Source organism: Camelus ferus, chromosome 33 (genome assembly GCF_009834535.1).
Source record: "Camelus ferus isolate YT-003-E chromosome 33, BCGSAC_Cfer_1.0, whole genome shotgun sequence".
Classification (NCBI taxonomy): domain Eukaryota; kingdom Metazoa; phylum Chordata; class Mammalia; order Artiodactyla; family Camelidae; genus Camelus; species Camelus ferus.
Window position 1 is genome coordinate 7,301,515 of NC_045728.1, and position 21,846 is coordinate 7,323,360.

The 21,846-nt window shown below is 39.7% G+C and overlaps 2 protein-coding genes across 2 annotated transcripts in view; one reads left to right on the plus strand and one right to left on the minus strand.

Moving 5' to 3' along the window:
* Window positions 1-8,334: 8,334 nt before the first annotated feature.
* SPA17 (sperm autoantigenic protein 17) lies at window positions 8,335-18,094 on the minus strand. Its single transcript, XM_006174342.2, is given in 5 exon segments — window positions 8,335-8,655; window positions 10,884-10,958; window positions 12,737-12,807; window positions 17,917-17,974; window positions 17,976-18,094. Coding segments are annotated over 5 exon segments (441 nt in total). The 5' UTR covers window positions 18,072-18,094; the 3' UTR covers window positions 8,335-8,514.
* Window positions 18,095-19,332: 1,238 nt separating this feature from the next.
* SIAE (sialic acid acetylesterase) overlaps window positions 19,333-21,846 on the plus strand; it is a 31,941-nt gene continuing 29,427 nt past the window's right edge. The window contains exon 1 of the mRNA XM_032472631.1: window positions 19,333-19,488. Within this exon, the coding sequence (XP_032328522.1) occupies window positions 19,422-19,488 (67 nt within the window). The 5' untranslated portion in view covers window positions 19,333-19,421. The remainder of the gene's footprint in view (window positions 19,489-21,846) is intronic.

The following is a 21,846-nucleotide window of genomic DNA, read 5'->3' on the forward strand; positions in this document are numbered from 1 at the left end:
GACGTCCCTGGACTCATGATTCTGTGTGCACGTGGTCACTCCACACTCTTCTTTGGGTGTGGTGCTTCTGTCCTCAAGGGGCCCTCTGTGTCCCAATCTGGGGGCCGTTCTATTCTCTCTGGACTGTAAACCTCCAGATTTCTGCTAGGATGGCGTGAGGGGTAGGTTCCCAGTGGCGTGGAGTGGGAAAAGGAATCTAAAATCTAACCGTTGCGCAAGTAGCTCTTAACCCATCTTCTTTTATTTGGCCTTCCTCCTGATACCTCCAGTTCCAGTGCTAGCTGCTACCGCCTATTCCAGGGAACTTTGCGGTGCAAATTGTGTTGATTCTTATCCTCACTTTGGGTTTGGGATTTGGCTCTCTCGGTTCAGCTGAATCTAGCTTCCAGCTTCCAAAAGTTGTTGATTTTGCCTCTTTTCCTGTTGCACTAACCATGTTTAATGTAAAAGAAAAATTCACCTGCTGTTGTTTTAAAGGGGCTTCTGGAGGATACAGAATTAGATGCATGTGTTCAGTCTTCCATCTTAATCTAGAAGTCTGCAATCCACCCTTCTAGGTGAAAAAAACTCTGATATTTTGATCCTCATCTGAATTAGCCACCATCTAATCAGGGAGCAAAACCCACTGTACTTATCCTAATAGGCAAGGATTTAGCATAAAGAGCTGCTAATCAGGCATAAAGAGCTGTCAGCATGTTGGCAGTGACGGAAAAAGCGAACAGAGAAAACTCAGCTGTTGAGGAGATAGAAATCGCAGGAAGCAGCTACCACTGCTAGGCCTGGAGGCAGAAAGAAAGGAAGTTTGGATTGTTAGAAACTCCGTGAAAGGGCCTCACAGAGCTGAAACCCAGACCTCTGAGGAGGAACACCGCTTGGCCGGGGCCGGTGTCTCCGAGGGGCTGGGATGAGGCTGGCGTGGCTGTGGGAAAGCTGGATTCTGCTGCTTCTGGCCCGACCGGCTGCTCTGGGGTGGGGAGGAAGCGGGGTGACACCGACAGGCAGAGGAAGCCGGCAGGAGGTTGACAGAAAGGAGCATGTCACCCTCTCCCTAACGGCCTTATTGTCAGAGTGTAAATGAGGTCCAGCTCGCAAAGGAGAAGCATGGAGCGCAGAGCCCAATGCCAGCATCACAAAGCCAACTAGGAGGTAAGCTGGAGGCTGAGGGGTGATAACTTAATGATGAGTATTGTCTATTCTTTGGGGCACTTGGGTTCACATGCGTCCTGCTAAGCATATGTGAACCTGCAGACAACAGTATCCACTTTGTGTTTCTACCTTCTCACAAAACCATTGTCACTGTCTCCCCACGTGAAAAGTCCAAACGTCGGTGGTGGTCTCACTATGTCTGAGATGTATGAGTTACTGATCAAATTCATAGTCCCATCTGAACATTCTGTTTCTAAACACTATCTTTTGATTCTAATTTTCCTTCAACTGGTTCAGAATTGGGGGTAGGACGAGAGGGATACCATATATTGACTTTAAACACTAACAGGTATGCATGTCCTCAGCAAATTTAGCAGCTACCCTGACGCTTTGCATTCACCCCGAAAGCAGCGTGAGTTCCAGTTGTTCCACATCACCCACTTAGTATTGCCTGACTTCGATGTTGCCTATTTACAAATAAGAAATTATACATCACTATTGTTTAATGGACATTTTCCTTACTGGGGAGGCTGAACATCTTTTTGCCATTTGCTTATTGGATTTGGGTTTCCTCTTCTTGTATTTTCTTCCTGCCCATTGGTCTAATTTTTTCTTCTTAATGGTTTGCAGGAATTCATAAATATTTTTTTTGATGAAACGTATTTGAAACATACAGATAAGAATAGAGGATAATATAAAAATATTCATGTTTCTATCCCTCAGCATCATTAAATTGTCTTATTTGTTTTTATTCATTGTCTTACTTGCTTCAGATTAAAAAATGAAAGCAAAAAAACATACACAGTGGGCACCCCTTATCTGTGGGTTCTGTGTCCATGGGTTTTGCATCCGTGGATTGAGAGAGCCACTAAGGGTCTTGAGTATCTGCGGATATTGTTATCCGGACGGGGGTCCTGCAACTGATCCCTCACGGATCCTGGGGGACGACTGTATACATCTGAGATCCTTTTGGTTCCCTCTCCAGTCCTATCTTCCTGCTTTCCTCCCACAGTAATCACTATCATGAATTTAGTGTTTACCATTCTCATGCACGGTTTTTATACTGAGTAGGAGTTATATTCTGGTTAACTAATCTTTTGTTAATTTTATGCATTTTGAATTGCAAATCTCTCCCTCTCATTCTGTGCTGTGTTTTTCACTTTGCCTATGGTGTTTTTTGATATTTGAAAGTTTTAAATTTTAATGTGATTGTATTTATCAGATGTTTTTCTTATGGTTTGTGCTTTTTGTGTTGTATTTTTAAAATCCTTCCTCTGTATTTCTGTACTCTTTTTGCGGATTATGTTTTATCTCCCTGATGAATGTCTTATGGTCCTTGAGAAAAGGATCATGATTTAGGTACTTCTTTTATCCTCTACAATGTTAATTCCAGTAACTCCCAACTGTTAGGTCAGAAAGACCCGATGGGCAAACACCAGCTCGTCTTTCTCCACACATCTGGCTGTTGCTGCTACTCTGTTTAGTCACTACCTCATGTCCTTTCCTCTCTTTTCCTTTGGTTTTTACTTTTTATGTCTACATTTTTCCTTTCCATTCTTTTACTATCAGTTGCATCTGAAAACCGTTAAAAATAAAGGGGTTTAACTGGCTCGTACAAGTGGAAAGTCCGCGGGCTTCAGCTTTGAGTCCCCAGGTCATTGATAGGATCACTCAAGAACACACATGATGTCTTTCTGTCTTTTTGCCCTGCTTCCTACTAGGTCAGCTTTATTCTAAAGCTTGCTCTCCCTCACAGCCACATGACATTTTTATGCCTAATTTCAGGATTTTTCAACCTTAACACTAGTGACATTTGGGCTGGGTCATTCTTTGGGATGGGGGTCTGTCCTGAGCGTTGTAGGAGGGTAAGAAGCATACGCAGCAAAACTACCCAGTAGGTACCAGTAGCATCCTTCCTCCCCACCCTGAGCTGTGACAACCAGATGTCTCCTGGGGGGTGAAATCACTCCTGGGTGAGAGCTTCTGTCCTAATTAGGTAGGCCTAAGTCACATGTCAAGTCTTGAAATAATGAGAGCCTGCTGAGGGGTAAGAGGGGCTAATTGACTTAAGCCAATCTGGATTTATTTCTTGAGCTGGCTGAACTTTTGATCCAGGTTAGCGAAGAGTAGAAACCAAAAAGAAAAGCTAGGTATTAGTAGAAAGGGGGTGGTGGAAGTGATACTGGAGAGTCAAGAAATGGTCAACCCTAGAAAAATCTGATATGAGGCCCAAAGTGGCAGCTAAGTGACTGACTTCCATTTCATTATTTAATAGTCCATAGATGCAAAGCCCTCGTCATTAGGGCTGCCATTGTACTGTAAAGAGAAGTGGGGAGGGAGGAAGGGAGGGAAGGACAGGGAGAGAGAGATCTACTGTCTGTTTCCAAAAGGACACTAATTCCATCATGAGGGCCCTGCCTCATTACCTCATCTAAACATAATTATCTCCCAAAGTCCACAGATACAGTCACATTGGAGATGAAGGCCTCAACATATGAATTTTGGAGGGGACACAGTTCAGTACATGATATTACTATTTGAAGTTTTGGTAATTATAATTTATTTAGAGAAGAAATAGAAATGCATATGTATCTGTTATAGATTAGCTCTCCCTCATCAGCAGGTATGCCCATCATTGGGTTTTCATACAGATGACATTAGAGGAAGAAAAGAGTTTCTAAATGTGCATAAATATGTCAGAGATTTTCAGATTACCTATCATAGGTCAGGTTCTCTGGGGATGGTGTTTTGAGACCAGTGGTTTAGAGAGTTTGAGTAAAGGTGAAGGTGATTTCCCGGTGAGTGCATTCAGAAACAACACTTGTAAGGATGGTAGGGAAGCAGGAGTGGATAGAGGACCAAGTTGCAGCACAGGCTCAGCCAATCCTACGGCTGGGGGATGGAATGGCCCTGCAGGGTGGTCTCAATTTGAGGCAAAGGGCCAACCTGTTGTATTACTGAAGTGACTAGTTGTTAGATGCAAGCCACGTCCAGGGAGAGTGCAGTTTAAGCTGAAGCAGCTCCCTAATGCTGAAGGTAATTCCTAGAAAGGAAGTAGCCTTCAGTCCTGGGAAGGTGGGATGGGGTGGGATGGGGCCAGGTCTGGGCAGCACACTCTTAGTCTTACGTCATCCAAGCAATCTAAAAGCAAGTGACTCTAAACTCAGGATTGTCAACATAACACCGCAAGCACCCTGTTTTCCTACCAATTGCTTGTTAGGTCTCCAGGCAATCATGCTTCCTATTGTTGCAAGGATTTCCAGAACAAGTTTTCCTGATGGTCTCCAAAATCGGTTTAATGACTGATTTATCAGACTGAGCCCTACTTCTTAGTAATATGATTTCAATGGAATAAAGTTCCTTAGTTCTTGGTCAAAAGCCTCTTTTTTTCTTGTTTATTTCTTGGTCAGAAGCCTCTGAGACAGATGTTTTCAGGGACAGAGTGGTGGCCGGCTTTCACACCTTCTCCGTTATATCCGACCCCTGGGATGGTGTGTTTCAGCACTTCCGGTGGTGACCTCTCGGTATTGAAGTGTTGGCAGTCCTTTGCTAACGGATTTGGTTCCAAATGTGGTTCTTGAGGCTTTAGTTAGCAGTGACTTCACTACCCAGCCAGCGTTTGCATTTTTGCTCTACACAGCAGAGGCTGCTTACTCCCAAGCATATTTCATTCACGAAAAATAATTTCCCCTTGTAAAGTAGTGCATTTTGCATGTTCAGTCTCTTCTGAGAGCCTTACAGGCATAAATAATTGTCAAGCCCAGTAGCTACATTTGTCAAAAGCACTTCAGATTGGAAATGAGTTTGTCAGCATTGTAAATTGATACAAAATGGGCCATCATTATATGCACATAACAAATATACGGGAGAGTGGGGGGAAGGGATAGCTCAAGTGATAGAGCGTATGCTCAGCACCCAAGAGGTCCCGGGTTCAATCCCCCATACCTCCTCTAAGCGGAAATCAAGAAAACTAATTTCCTCCCCTTCAGAAAACAAATATATGGGGGAGGGAAAATAGGACTGAAAATGAAGAGCCAAAGTCCTAGTCTTATGTTTGTAACCTGCCTTTTAGAAAAATCCTCAGGCCAAGTGAGTTGCATGTAGGACATTAGTACCTGGCTCCTGTATAACCTTCCCTCCTTCCCATAAAATAAGAACGTGGGAATAATTTCATAGGAGAAAACCTACAGTTTGAAGAAAATATGGTACCTGATGAACTGTTTTCAAATGTTGGAAAACTCAAGTTGTTTTGAGGTGTAGAGAGGAACTGTTGGGTTAATTTTATTGAGAAATTAAGGAAGTCGCTATTTAGTTTGCTTAGGACAACAGCTGTTACAAAAGTGAGTATGTTTAGAGGCAGAATGACAGCAACCATCAGATTCTTGACTTGGCCTCCTCCCTCACTCACAGGAGCCCTGAATGAGCTTCGTCCACAGTGCAACAGAGAGCACGACCTCCAGATTATGTGGGACTTATGTTTATTACAAAGGACCGATTGCTGCTCTTGATAGAAGACCCTTTATCTCTAGGTACACTGTTCACATGAACGTTTTATGAAAAATTCATGTTCACAAACTCTCACGCCTAACCTCCCACAGAGCAACATTTTGCATGTATTTTAAAAGCAGTTTAAGTTCTTTTGCTCTCACATGAGTTTTCATATGCTCCTAGATGCCAAAGATCTTTCTTTTGGGAGATTCTCATTTTCTTTGTATGACTCCAAGGAACACCATGAACATGGCAATTTATGGGGCAGGCTACTCAAATCTCTGCCTGCCTGTGTTTGTTAACCCCTCATTCACTGTTTTAACAATTTCCTTTCATTCTTGATACTCCCCTAGGCTTTGGTTTTGCCAATAATTTAACAAATGGTGCAGGGTAGTGAGAAGCCACGCGGAGTAAATTATTGTGGTGGGTGTTTGTTGGTTGACTGCCCAGCATCCACTATTTCTTCTTCCTGACAACATTACTCTGTTTCCTATAAGGGACTTCAAACTTCCTTGACTTTCAGCTTGGCTTTTTGAGCAGAAGTGACCCCCTATTCCAAGGGTGGGTTCTGACAGTGATAGGTATAATCTGATTAGCATATTCCCCCACCCCAAATCGCAATGATTCATTCAGGGATGGAGGTACAACCCAATCAAAGTTAATTTGATGGAAGAGATATTTGTTCGGGCCTCTCCATCTTCTGTATAAGCCACTAGAAATACTTCACTCTTTCCTGCTGCATATAAAAAAGGAACTAGATTGTGGACAAAAAACCAAATCTCTATCCTCACAGAGCATACATTCTTGGAGGAGGAAGCAAGCAGTAAACAAGGAGAAAAACAGAAAAGGGAAAATGGTTAGAGAGGTTATAGGAGGCAAGATCTGCATAGAACTTTGTAGACTGTTACGAAGACTTTAGCTTTTACTCTGAGTGAGATGAGAAACCATTGGGGGTTTTAGGCACAGCAGTGACATGATATGACAAACTCTAATAGGATACTCTGGCTTTTGTGTTGAAAGGGGAAAAGAGTAAAACAGGGAGATCAGTTACAACAGCTGTTAGGCTTCAGTACCTTGAAATATTGGTTCCAATTCTTCATTCCTCTTAGTAGGATTAAATCTAGAGATAAAGAGGGAGACATTTCTTTAAAGAAATTGTGAGTGCAGCTTTTGACACATGGAGCTGACTGGACTCAAATGCGTAGAAAACTCACAAAGTTTTTAAGAAAAGCTTATTGGCAGAAGCACTACCAGCAACTAAAAGAGACAGAGGATGTCCGAGATGTAAACATCTTTGTGCTCTCAACTTTCTGCAGGCAGGAATCAGGTTGAGAAACTCACTTATCCACCAAAAAGGGAATTTTTTCCAATGCCATTTCCGAGGAAAGATGCATGGAAGATAATGGATTGGATATTAGAGACCTGTGTTTAGCTAGCATGCAGCTCTCTATTGGCAGTAAGACCTTGGAAGGGGGATGGCTGCCCAGAGGTGAGTGGAGATTAGAGAATGAATGCCACAACCTTGAACTCATTGACATAAGTCACCTGTATTTGGGTGGAGATCAGTTGGGTGAACTTCTGTTGTAGAGCCTGACAAAGGCTCAGTGATGGGGGGTAGGCAATGAGGCACCTGAAATAAAATTGCTTTGCAGAAAGAGAATGTCTGGGCTTATGACAAGGATCTAAGTGTGTGTACTGGATGTGAATCACATATTGCTGGTTAGAAGTTCCTCAAGTCGGAGACACCCAGGCATGTCATTGAGCTTTGGGGAACAATGGATGTGTGACTTTGGACTAAGAGAGGTGGAATCATAGAACCAAAGTCTGGGACATTCACAGTGGTGCAGACAGGAATTTATATCAGCCAGGACATGACCTCAGTCTGCTGGTAGAAGGCAACAACATTAATTAAATGATCAAACTCTACTTTCTCTCCATTTTGTTTCTGAAAGGGAACTGCATCTTTTGGTCTAAGACATGAACCCAGCGGTTTCTTGAATATTCAAGGGCGGGGAGGCCTCAAAAAGGAAAGACTGAACTTACTAAAAATAAGGCTCTGGGAGCTTGAATGGTTCACCGTAAAAATAAAAGACATAGGCCTCTGAGTTTGTGAAATGGGTATTATTTACACATTAAAGAAACTTGGGAAGTTTTAGCTGAAGAAGAGAGTATTTATGATGTTATGAGAGCTTTTGTTTTTTTCAAACATGATGTATTAGTCTTGTCTGGAGAGTTGGTTCTGGAGAGCAAGACAATAAAAACACTGTCGGCTGCATGAGTGTAAGAACAGATATTTACTACTAAATCCCAGAACGTGAACTGTGCGCGATACATTCCTTCCATAAAAGGTTGAATGCATGCATGACGAATGAAAACCAATGGGTGAAACCTTCAGGGAGACAGATTTTTGACTCAGCTTATCTTTCTAATAATTTGAGTTATTCAAAATTAAATGGACTATCCTTGAAAGGCAGTGAGATTCTCTACTACTAGGAGTGAAACAGGAGCCAAAGGACTATTTTTCAGGGATGTGTGAGAGAGAATTTATTCATTAGATAATGGTTAGATCAGACAGCCTCTGAAATCTCTGAAAACTCAAGATACTCCTGCTCTATAACCCTAAATCCAAGGATCTCTATACACAGCCTTGGGAGAAATATAAATAAGACTCATGATCTGAGAGAAGATCTTCAAGAGGCATGTGTTCAATGGCATGTTTATTAAACAAATGCTCACGACAGATTTTCACAACAGCAACAAATGTTACTTCACTACATCAAGTCTCACTTACTAAGAAAAAAAGACAATGACAGCAAGGTTGACGGATTTGGATTATTTTTTCGTGTTTTCTGGCAGAGGTGGGGGGTAAAGCCAGTCTCCTCACTTGCTTTCCTGTCTTTTGTTTTCTTGACCATCACCCAATTTCATTTTCTTTACCTCCTGTCTGGCTAAGTGTCCCCGGAAGGCTGCTTGGATTTTGACAGCAGCCTTCTGTTTGTCCTTGTCTTCTTCAGAAGATTTCTTTGTGGAAAGGAAAAAAAAGTAGACTTCTTAAACATCCCATATTTTGATGCCATTAAAATAAGTGCATACATTTAACCATTTTAGGAATGCAACAACTGAAATGCATTGCTTCCTGAGGGAATTTTATATATTGTCATGTTATAGTACATGAACCAAATGGTGAATGCCAAAATAGTAGGCATTTTGTTTTGTCACTCTTTGATATGTCTCTGCAATAAAAGATCATTGCCAAATTCTTCCCCCCAAAATAGCTCCTATTTGACAGTTTCCTATTTAACATTTTTTGGGGGGAAGAAAGTAAGAATCCTTGAAGCATGGTAAAAATGCCAAGAAGAATAGTAAATGTGCTGTTTCAAAAGAATCATGATTACATAAAATGGATTAAAGTGTCCTTAATTTCTCAATGATTAGCTAATCAAAATCATACATTTAAAGTAAAGTGCCCAAAAGAAATCCATTTAGTCCAATGTCAGTTTTCATGGCTGGCAGAAATTTTGTATATAGTTTCTTTTTAAAAAAATTTTAGTATAATTTACAGATAGTGAAACACATAGATCTTAAGTGTATAATTCAATAGATATATAGCTTTAATATTTTTTTAAAAACTAAAATGTCTCTGGTAGTGAAATTTTTCTCCCTCTTCCCAACTCCTGCACCTGAGAGTTAACCATTATTACAGGCTGAGTATATATATATATATCCTTCTAAAATTTCTCTATATGCAAATGTATTCACATGGGTATATATTTGCCTTTTTATTAAAAAATGAGGTCATGCTAATCACAATGTTCTGCAGCTACTTTTTCTAAGTAACAGTATATTTTGATTGTCTTTTTCTGTGTTATTCAGTATGTAATTCTGCCCATTCTTTTTTTTTTTAATGACAGTTCTGTATTCCATTGTACTGATGTACCTTGATTTTTTAATTAATTATCCCACTAATGGACCTTTGGGTTGTTAAAATCCCCCCTCTCCCATTACAAACAGTGAGACAAATCTAGCTCTTAAACTGTAAAATCCACACGGTTTGGTATAACCTCATCTGAGATGATAACCTTCTGTGGGCAGGTGGATCCTGCTGAAGCTGGAAATCAACAGGATCTCAGTTCAAAGTCATAAAGCCTGTGTAAGGGCACCTACTAAAGATGTAAGGAAATGACACTCCCTTCTTCCTGACCTCCCATCGCATCTTATGCTACTGTTTGACTGATTGAGTTGTACTGATATAATTCTGAAGTGACTTATAAAGGATATAGGGCAAAAGTTATGCCCCATTGGGTAGGAAGTAAGGTATTCCTTGAGGGGGATGTCCAGTTTGGGTGTCAATTATTGGGCAACTAATTGGGACATTAATACATGAAAAGAAACTCAGAAGTTGGGCTTCAGCACTGTAGACAGCGAGCGCTTCTTTCTCACTAGGCCTGGTTCTCTTGAGTCTAGACTAGGAAGCACACAGAACAGCGATACCGTGGTAAATGTTGAACAACTGTCTCTCCAGAAAAACAAGTCCTGAGGTGTAGTATTTACTGTGGTCTTGATACTACTGTGGCTCATTTCAGGCTATCAAAGTTGTGTTACTGAACCTGGGGTTGTGTAGATACGTGCACAACTGTCTCTTAAGAGCTGGCTCTAGCACACCACTGAATGCAGGCATCTTTGAGAGTGGACTGAACCCAGCTCATCATTGCTCAGATGTAGGCTGTCAGGCAGAAAGTCATTTTTGTAGAGCGAAATGTATGGAAGGTGAGTAGGACTCATTGTGTAAAGCCATTTTATTTGGTTGTGTGTAATTCCCCATGAGTTTCCCTTTGCTCTCTCTGAACCTTTGCCACTGTGTGGTGTTGACAGCATCAATTAGTGAAAAATTCCCCAAGTTGAAGGTGAATCTAAAGGATCAAGACTGAGGCTGTGAATTCTGTCTGTTCTTCGTCTTGGGGAGATTTTCCCATCCAATGACAATCTAGATTTCATTTTTAAGGAAATGAATTTCATATTTAAGGAAAATAAGATTTTACTTTTAAGGGGAAGAATGAGTTTTTCTTTATAAGAGGCATGGCTAAATACAACCCACCCGAGAGTGTATCACTGATATTAGTTATCTAGAAAGCAAAATCATAATTATAGCAATATGGATAATAGACTAGATTGATAACTGGAGTACAATTTTAAATTGAGTGGCATCACTCTTTGTAGGAATCCAATAGTACATGGAAAATATAACTTACTAAGGATGTCTCCTCTTTCATAGATGTCTGAGACTTTTCTTTTCCAGGCGGACACTTCTCAGGTGGTTCTTGCTCCTGGAAAGAAGGGAGAGGGCCAAATAGGCAATGTTTCCAAAATAGTGAAGTCTTGGGTCAAACTGCTTAGAGGTAATTAAATATTACTTTAAGTTATTGATTAGTGGGAATTAAATACATATTTTTTTTTTACCAAGGAAGGTAGATTGGAAAAGATATAAGAGAAAACTCTCAAGAGAATATGCATGAACAAATATTGAAGACCAATGAATTGGTTAAAAAAAAAAAACAATTCATTGGTCTTCAAAAAAACAAAGTTTGATCTTTTGCTTTTGGAATGTGTGTAATATTATTTTGTATTATAAACAAACCATTGTCTTATACTAAAAGTTGATTTGATGCTGTAATAAAGAATAAAAAAGAGGTGCCCAATAGTTTCCTAAATAGGAATGAAGTAAATACTACTGTGTTCCAGAGTGTGAGGTCAAGGTGACTTTTTAATGAAGTCAAAGAAGTGAGTTTTGCTGTGAGGAAGGATTTAACTACAAAAATGGGAAACCAGCTCTGTCTGTTTTGACATGGTTACTGAAATCTTCCTCCAGAGAGAGGCATTGCTAATTCACAACCTGCGCAGAAAGCTTCTTTAATCCATAAAACAGAAATTTAAGGACATACAAGCTAATCAAATAAAGTCTTTAGAATTCGAAAGAGAAGGAAGAACACTGTAAAATTGCTATGTCACACAAGATTTTAAAAATTTCAACATTATTCTTTTGATTTCAATAAAATGTGAACACAGAGAATCTAGTTAAATTGAAATAAACAGAACACTCCCATACATTCCCGTATCTGGCAGGCATAAATGGATGGGACTTCACTTTTGAACTCATGGAATAAGGGCCAGATATTTTCCCAGGAAATCCCTCCAAATCTATTGTGGAACATTATCACAATTTGACCTTTGTTAATTCCTGTTGATTCTAATATCTGCTGGTATATGTGGCCCATGTATTACAGTTGTCTAGAGTAGTGCTTCTCAGGTTTTAATGTACCTACAAATTACTTTGTGGACCTTGTTAAATTTAATGTCTAATTTGTAGACCTGGGGTAGAGCTTGAGACTGAATTTCTACCAACTTCCCAGTTGGTGCCAATGATGCTGGATCACACATGGACTTCCTCAACCAGCTTTCCTCATTGGTACAGAATATTTTGAGTGACTATTTTCTCAATTTTCCCAGGGATGGTACATAAACAGAATCACTCTAGATACAAAGGAGAGGCATTGATGCCTTACATGCAATGGATGCCTTTGGCGTAGCACTTAACTGTTTTGAGGAGCTTTGATTGAGAAAGGCTGGTTCTGAGAAGGCTAATGGGAAGATGGGCTCAGTCTCTGAACAGACAGGCTTTATAGAGAAAACTCTATACCATTACTATCTTCAATCCTAATTAATCTTTTGTAAGCGCTCAATGATAATAAAATAACTGGAAGAACAGCATTTTATTTCATGAAATATTTATTAATTCAATAAATATTCACTGTGTATCTGCTATGGATAAGCACTGTGATACTCAACAAAATTTGAACAAATGAAAGTAATTATTCTATTACTTTCATGTACAGATCATCTTTAAGTACTGTACAGGATTTAAATTTAAGTATAGATACTTTAGAAATGAATTTCTTGCTGGAAAGAACTGCTCAATTGAAATATATGTAACAAGATATTTGTGATGCCTCTCACAATATTCATGATTTTGGGGAGATCCCAGTAATCTCTGTATTGGAGACAGGGAGAAGAGTTAACCAAAGCCCATAGCTTCTCGGGACCATACCTTGAATGCATGATTGTTATAGAAGCGGTCGTCTACCTTAGTCCCCCACTCTGCTGGATCAAAGTTGGTTTCTAAATAACAAAAATATAATAATTTCAGATTTATTTTGAGTTCATTAAAGTAAATGTAGACTGTTAACATAAAACAAGTTTTCTTTTTTCAAAGCATAGGTTCTTTGCTGCCTGGCAAAAATTTTACTGATGTTGTACATAGCCTAGTACTATAGATAAAACCAGTGATTACTAAATGTTTGATGATGAATTAAACATTAGATGAACCCTTGAAGATATTTAGAAAGGCCGTTAAGAACCATAATGGCTGCCTTCATAGAATTTATAGTAAAATGGGAGAGAGAATAAATGTCAATACCTAAATATAAATATAGAAAATTATAAACATGTATTAGTAAACATAGGAAAATGTGTAAAAATAAATGCTAAATAGTAAGGAAGTTTGGAAAAGCGAAGGATGGAAGAGAGTTTTTTTAATTAGGCATATTAAGTAGTCAGTTGACATAGAAGTATTTATATTTAAGCAGAATTTTTCTTTATATTTAAACAAAATTTTCTTTAGCTTTTCATTATGAAGAATTTCAAGCTTAGAAAGTAGAGGGAATATAACAAATTCCCATGTGCACATTACTCAGATTCAATGATTATAAACTCATGATTGATTTTACTTTATTTGTAACTTTCCTCACTTTCCTGCCCTTTCTTCTTATTATTTTCAAGCCAATCTCAGGCATCTTACTATTTCATTTACAAATACTTGCTAAATATCCTAAGATATAAATTCACAATACCATTATCACACCTAAAAATACTAGCAATAATTCCTTAATGTCATCAACTATCCAAGTTTCCCCTACTGTCTAATAGATTTTTATTTATTTAGTTTTACTATTAGTTTGTTCAAATCAGGACCCAAACAATGGGCACACACAGCCTTTTGTTATGTCTTTTAAATCTCTTTTAATTGAAACTTCCCTGTTTCCACCCCACATTTTTTCCTTGCAATTTATTTGTTGAGGAAATTAAGTCATTTTTCCTTTGGAGTTTTCCACAGTTTAGATATCTCTGATTCCATTCCCCTGGTGATTTTTTTTTTAACAAGTTCCTCTGCCTTTGAATTTCCTGTATGCTAGTTAGATCTATAGGTTCAATCTAATTCAGGCTGGATTTTTTTCAAGAATACTTTATAGACAGTGCAGTATAATTCTGTCAGGAAATATATGTCTGGTTGTTCCTCTTTTTACAGTTTTTGTGGGCCCACTATGTCTGCTTTGATAATTTCTTTAGGGGTTCTAAAATGGCAATGTCCTAGTTTGATCGTTACTTCTTTATTTCTGGAGTACTCAACAACAACAAAAAACCTTTCCCTATTTAGTTACTCTGAAATATAGGTCTTATAGAAGAGGCAGGTTAAAGGTTTGATTGATAACCCTTTATTTACCAGTTTTCAGAATAATCAGTTGGTTCCTTAGCATCCTCTCAAGTTTTTTTTTAATTAAGTCATTATGAACTAGTGAATATTTAACAAATAGGATGAATTTCAATCCATTGCATTTATTATTCCTATTGATGCTCTCATTGTCCAAAATTGACCAGTAGGAGCTTACTCAGGTGCTGAGATATTCCTGAGTTTGGAATAACTTTGGAAACAACTCTAATAATCTTTGATAACTTTCTTGTTTACTGGCATGGCAAGATGTTCAGGCTCATCTTGCATATCTCCTACCCAGTTCATGGGATTGGTTAGTTCTCCAAGAAGTCCTGGTTCTTGGGAAATGGTAGTTAGAAGCCACAGTCTAGGGACTAGGTGCTCATTGGTACTGGGTTGGTCATTGTTTGATTTTTAAAAATGTAGAGCTAGAAAATAATACTTTCATTTTTTAAAGAGAAAATATATTGTAAAGTCACCCTGATATTTTTCAACTCAAATTCAGGACTACAGAATTTAACTTCTTTCATTTTTATATTTGTGTGTCATTTTTCTTACACTGAAGATCCTATTCCCAATGATGGTAGGATAGTTACTTACTTGTTATGTCCTACAGTATATAAAAATATAATTTCAGAATAACAGAACTACAGTATTATCAACAATGATAATTGAAAACAATTTAAGATTTTCTTAAAACTTCATTTTGTTTTTAGGCTATATCCACCAGGAATGCACAAATTACTGTTATATAGTCACCTGAAATAATTTTTTTGTGTGGTTATGTTACCTGTTCAATACTAGTTAGGCTTATTTGATTCTTTTTGCTTCTAAATCTTAGAAATTGTCTAACAAGTAAAATTTTTAATTCTATTTTATAAACTATGTTAAATATATATGATTTTGATTTGAGATGTATTCAGAGAAGTCTAGCTTTTATTCTATTCCCTCCATTCTGTTCCTTCTTCCCTTAGAGGTAAATGTTAATTTTTAAAAGCTTTATTCTTTCTTTTAAAAAATATAAATGAACAGTTATACATTCCCATCAACACCCCTTTATTAGATAATTAGTAGCATATTCACTTTTTTTCCACCTTACTTTTTCACTTAATATATCCTAAAGATCACTCCATAGCATCATATAAAAATCTTCCTCCTTCCATTTTTGTTTGTTTTTTATAGCCGTACATTATTCAGTAGTGTGGATGTACTCAAGTTTATTCAAGAAATCCTCTATGATGAATATTCGGGGTGCTTCTTCAAGTAATAATACAATGAAAAGTGAAGAAATGGGATTTCAGTGTCAAAGGTGGTTTATGTGTATAATTTTGGCAGATATTGCCAGGGTCCCCTCCTTCGGGTTATGTATCATTTTGTATCTCCTCCAGCAGTGTTTGTTTATTTCCCCTCTAGCCTTGCCTAGAATAAGCTGGCAAACTTTTGGCATTTTGTGAATTGATGGGGGGAGTTGTAGTGGTTGGTGGTAGTACTTCAGTGTAGTTTTGATATGGGCTTCTGCTATTCTGTTATCATGGGTTAGTTTCAGTATGTTTTCATATGTTAAGGTCCATTTGCATTTGTTTTCGTGCAAATTGTTTGCTCATACCACTTGTCCATTTTTTATATAGGGTTTTTTTTTCTTCACCATTTCTACAAAAGCTTTTTATTTATTAGGTTTATTTACCCATTGTGATATAAAATGCATTTTTTTTTTGTTTGTCATTGGTAGTTTTATATTCCTTATGGTGATTTTTGCCATGTAGAAGTTTACTTTTATGTTTTAATTTTATCAATTTTCTTCCCTAATTGCTTTTGGATTTTTAAAGTAATTACAGCAACTTAGCTAGCAAAATTTTTTTCTCTTCTTCATTATAGAGGAATTCATCTATGTTTTCTTCTAGTATTTGTATGGTTTCATTTTTTAAAATATTTAAATCTCCAATCAATTTGGAACTTTATCCTAGTATATGATGTAAGAAATAGATCCAATTTAATCTTTTTACATTTTATCTCAAGTTCATTTAATAAAAAGCCTACCTTTTCCCTAGTGATTTGAGATACCACTTACATACTAAACCCTTTCCTGTCACAAACTATCAGAAGTTAAGATTAGCAATTACCTATGAGGAACACTGGCAAGGGAATTCTTGCATTGTGTGAGAGACTTGGTCCAGAGGACTTTTTTCTTTCTTTTTAGAGAGACTAAATTCTGATCCTTGTATCAGTTGGACAATTCACCTTGGTTTATGTGAAGGGAAATTGGTGTGGTGCTTAAATTTTTTCAAATAATTCTACCCATTTTTTATTAGTTAGAGAGCTTGTATTCTGAGACCATTAGTCTGAATCACCAATTGCTTTATCACGATCTGGCAACAAATGACTCAAATGTTTTTGTAATGGGATGTTTCTGAGGTCTAAAATTAAATAAACAACTGAAGACTTTTTACTCATGAATTTGTAAAATTAATGTTATAATAACAAAATTAAATGAATGTTCATTACAAGTCACCTCTTACCCTAAAGGATTTCTCTTAATAGCTTTTTAGTGGCATTTAAGGTTCAAATTGTGCAATAAGTATTCACACTGACTGGAAATGGAAAAGACCAGCAACATTCAGGAAATCGGCAGAGATTTTGAGCTCTGTGAAGGTAGAGTAAAGAAGACAAGGGGGTGGAGTTGTGCATGTGTTTGGGAGTTGTTTCAGTTCAAGCCGTGTGATAGGTTTCCTCCTTCTGTAAAATGATTTAAAATGGAATGTTTATTTGCTGCTGACTATTTCTGGTCACCTTTAGTACTCTGTTGGAATACTGTAATCAAAAGTAGTGATGATAACAGCTTATACAAAATGGTGGTTCTTGGAGGATGAGTATAGCTCAGTGGTAGAGCACAGGCTTAGCATGCACAAGGTGCTAGGTTCAATCCCCAGGACCTCCTCTAAAAAAAAAAATCTAAAAAAACCCCCAAAACTAAAATGGTTGTTCTAGTCAAGGTTTTTAATAGAAACTTATAGTTGTAATAATTCCCATTTTGACCAATGGGCCATGTCTTAATAGTCGTGCACTTTCAAGGCTGGGAATTTTGAAATTTTATTTATGGAAGTGAAGAAACTCTGCTTTGTTAGTCAACCAAAGAGTCACTGATAGCATGAATCTCATTCTCTGGACAGTTTGGGACCATGGAAATACAGAAAAAGAATATAAATTACCTTCCAAGCTGGAAGTTCACTTTTCAAAGCAGTTTTTCTCTGTGCCTTTATCAACGAACAGTTTCATACACCCCAACGAATACCAACTTATTTAATCTAAGGAGTATAGAACTGTATTTTCACAACACTTGTACTTTCCAATAAGAAGAGTCAAAATGTACAGAAAACCACAAACTCCACTCCCAGGAAGAACAGACAGTCAACTGCCTGGGATGCACAGGGCAGCATGCTGGAAAATGGAGAGCTAGACTGGATGCTCTCCTGAGCTCCCCTTCCACCCCATGGGTCTGTGAGAAAAACAGTGAAGAGGGTCTGGGTGATAAACTGGTAATCTTCAGTAATGTGAAATAATGCGGTTATTTAAGAGAGCCTGTCAAAAAGGCACATGCTGTTTCAAATAGCAGGAACTGCTAATTGAAGCTACCTGCCTCATAAAGGCTTTCTCTGGAATAGGGATGATCTTAAGCAAGTTTCAACATAATCAAATGCTCCATCTCTTATTTTTTTTTAAATGCCTGTTTTAAAAAAGCTTACTCTCTCTTTTCTCTAGAAGATTCTCAAAATATGCTGCTGCAAAAGCCGGTATATTGTCCTGGTTGCTCCCTCAGAATCTCGCGTGTCAGCCCTTCAAGAAGATTCCCAAATCCTTGTGGAATTCGGTAGTGGGTGTTGGAGAATGGAATCGACATCTCCTTGGAAGGAACTGCCTATTGTACCTAGAGATTTGTTAGAGAGTATTGTCTTTAAATTAGTATGATTTTACTTATATAATCAGAACTAAGACAACAAATAATTTCTGAGACCCCAAACTTCTGGAGTTCAATCCTTTCCCCCACAACACAACCCAAGTCCATCCATCTCTTCCAGAAAGTTTTGAAATTTTCCATTAATTAGAATATTAAAACCATTTAATACGTGAATCACAGATTTTTCACTATAATACCAAATACTTTTTCCTCTCTGTCCCACCATCTTTCTTTCAAACGGTAATTTTTGCTATCCCAGATGAATTTATAGTAAATTTTAAAAATCCACCTTAAATTGCCTAAAAGACCCTGTTTAGCGTCTGGAATTTAAAAAAAAAATTAAGAACTAGTCCTTGCTATAGAAATAACTAATTTGTTGAATGAGTAAGTTTCACACTTATTCGTTCCCTTAGCTTCTACTTCTGAAGCAGGATCTCCAGTGCCTCGTCGAAGCATCTATAGACTCTGGAAAGGGCAACGGGGGCGGAGAAGCTGGGGGCAAGATCATCATTTTGCAATGCCAGCCTTCGGAGTTCTGGTATTCTTATATTTTCTGGTTTTGTTTTGACCAGGCCTTCTCTTCCTGTTGTGTAATACAGGGGCTACATAAGGATAGCTGCTGAGCAGGGGGCTGGGGATCTGGCCTGTTGTGAGCGTGTCTATACCTAGTAAGGCTGGAGGCCGTGCTGGGGGTCTAGACAGTTTAATGAGGCCTAGTCTTGGGAGGTTCTTTTTCTCTTTTTGAGGGAAAAGGAGATTAAGTATTGAATCATTCTAGGGTTGTGATAAGGAGGAGACCCCGAACCAATCTGGGGAGTGGAGTGGGGGCGGGGGGGAGGGCACAGGTCTGGTCGGGGCGCGACGTCGAGGGTCTGGGATTTCATACTCGCAGAATGGGTTGCTTGGCTCCCAGTCTGTGCTAGGCTTCCCGGAATGCGGCGGGGATCCTGAGAGGATGCGACAGGCGAAGGGAAAAGGCGAGGTCTCGCTTTCTGAGCGGAAATGGGGTGAACGGCCTCACCTCTTCGTTCTTTCAGAGCTGGAGCCGATGGTTCCGGTTGTTTTTTCTCGTTGCCGGGCAACCTTTTCCCCCCCACCCCCACCCCTATTCGACTACGGCGGCCGCGGAGAGGCATGGGCCCTCCCGGCGGCCGCGGACAGCTTCGCGGACTGAATGGCCTGGGAAGGGCGGGGTCAGGCCTTTTCCGCTCCGCTCAGGCCCCGCCCCAGGCCCCGTCCCCGCTTCGCGTCAACGCCCCGAGGCCTGCGCAGGGGCCAAGGTGCCTCGCAAACATGGTCGTCCCCGGATTTGTGTTTGGGCTGGTGCTGCAGTTGCTCCTGCTGGCCAACACCAGTGCAGGTGAGGCGGCTGAGCTTGGACCGACCCCTGCCCGCCCGTCAGCTGCGCAGGCTCTGAGATCCCGCGTCCAACGCAGGACTGCCCCCCCACCCCGCCCCCTCCCAAGGTCCGGGAAAGAATCCGGGGCAGGAGCCGCGTTGTACCCCCCGGGCCCAGGCTGCCCCGGCCCCTCCGCTTCCTCCACTCCCTTCCACCGCCGTTATGATGTAGCGTTGGGGGCAGCGGGAGAGTGGGTTTGTCTGGGACGCGGAGGGCCAAGTGTGCCCAGACCGGGGCCCTCAGTGTCTTGGAATAACTGCAGGGGACTCGAAGGGGAGGGGGCGAAGCTAATTAGGTAGTATTTGGAAACAGGTGACTGAGTCATCGAAAACATTTCAGTGCTGCCCCCTCAGTGGTACCCTTGGGGAGGGTTTGCTTCAGGCTGGGTTCCTTGGGGGAATTACATTTTACTAGTTTAAGTTAAGTGGTGATTAGGGGTAAGAAATACAGCCCCCTCACCAGTTCAGAATATTTAATTAAGACTCAGCTTTAATTCCTGGCGCGGCTTGCAGATATCGGTGGTGGGATAATATGCGTGGCCTTGGGGAGGAGGATGACTCACTTTGACTATTGTCCAGGTCATATCGTGTCATTTGGATACCCCAGGCTGGACATTGGGTCACGATCAGAGAGGAACCAAAAGAGGGAAACTGTCTACTAATGTAAAGTAAAGGGATAAGGCAGGACCTTTTTTTTTTTTTTTTTTAACCCTTCAGACAACTCAAATAGTGGACCCCAAAGACCCTTGTTAAGAAATAAAAATCGATGTGGGAGAACAGAATGCAGAAAATGACTGCTGCTCTACCTAAGAACCCACCAAGTACCCAGGTGCAGACAAACTGCAGCCCATAAGTGGTTTTTCAAGGTTTAACGAAAAGTGTAAACCAGCAGCACTCTACATATCATTTACTGACTCTCATCCCCACTCAGTGACCCTTGAGTCCAGTATATAGGTGGGGAGAAGGTAAAGCGGAGAGTAGGGCCATTATTATATTTGTTTTTCTGTTAAAGGCTGTTAACCTTAATAACATTATTTTATCTCTGCTTTTGGGTCATATTGTTACATCACCTTCGTTAACAGTGGCTTTATTTTTTATTCATTAATGCTCTGAAGTTTCTTTCCTTATTATTTAGTTGCATATCCGACTTCTTTCCTTCAAGTCATTCCCCTGTGCCTGTGTTTATCATGTAATATTTGAAATATACAGAAATATATGTACCAGTGAAACAAAATGAACACCCATGGGCGCTCCACCCAACTTAAAAACTAGAACGTTGCCAGTTTTATTGAGACTCCGGTCATTCCTCCCTAGTGCCTCTGCCAGTTCCTCACAGAGGGAACCACTGTCCTAATTTTATCAGTCTACTTTTAATGACTACTTTTAACAGAACACTAATTCCTGTTTTTCTACTCCAACACCCAAATTAAGAAAAAATTAAAGACCTTAAAAAAATTCCCAAATGTTGTGTCTAGTATTTGACAAAGGCAGTTACCAGCCCCACCTCCTTTCTTGTTCTATTTTGTCCATTGCTTAATTCCTTGGTAATGTTCCACTGTCTACTCTTATCAGCTTGGAATGTGAGTTTTATATAAAAGACAGGGAGTATGGCTTTTCTTTGACTTACCACCAGTATCTAACTGTGGCAGAGTGGAAACTGCAGTAACTTTGGAATCAGGTGGTTCGGTTTCTTGTCCTGTCCTAAAGTACCTGTGTGATTTGAGGCCAAAGAAGTTTAACATCTGTGGTGTGTTTGGCTCTGTGCCTGCCACAGGTAAGCTCCCCAGTAGAATGTAAGCTCCCTGCTGGCAAGGATTTTTGTCTGCTTTTTTTTTCTCTTTCTTTCACCATTATATCCTCAATGCTTAAAATAGTGCCGGGCATATAATAGGCATCAATAAATATTTACTGAATCAATTATTTATCTGCAGGCTATTTTAAAAAATAACCTAATCTACTTGGATCTCAGCCTGTTGATCAGTAAATAACATGATTATACTCCAGGGTGTGAAAGATCCTTTCCACCTCTGAATTCTTTAACTCAGAATAGAGCCAGGCACAGAGAGGTTCAGTGACTGTGTGTTGGCGGAAACTGACTCGGGAAGTGAGTTCCCCAGCATGTGAGCCAGTGGCCACGCACATCCAGGGCCCCTCGTTTGCATCCGCTCATGAGCTTGCGGCAGCCAGTTTTCTTCACTCCAGTCCTCTCTCTGCTTAGCCCTGAGGCCTCTGATTTTCAGGTTCTGTTCCATTTGAAGCCCTTATCGGAGACTAGGCCCTCCCACACACATGCCTCTCCCCTTCCCTCCAGCAGGCTGCC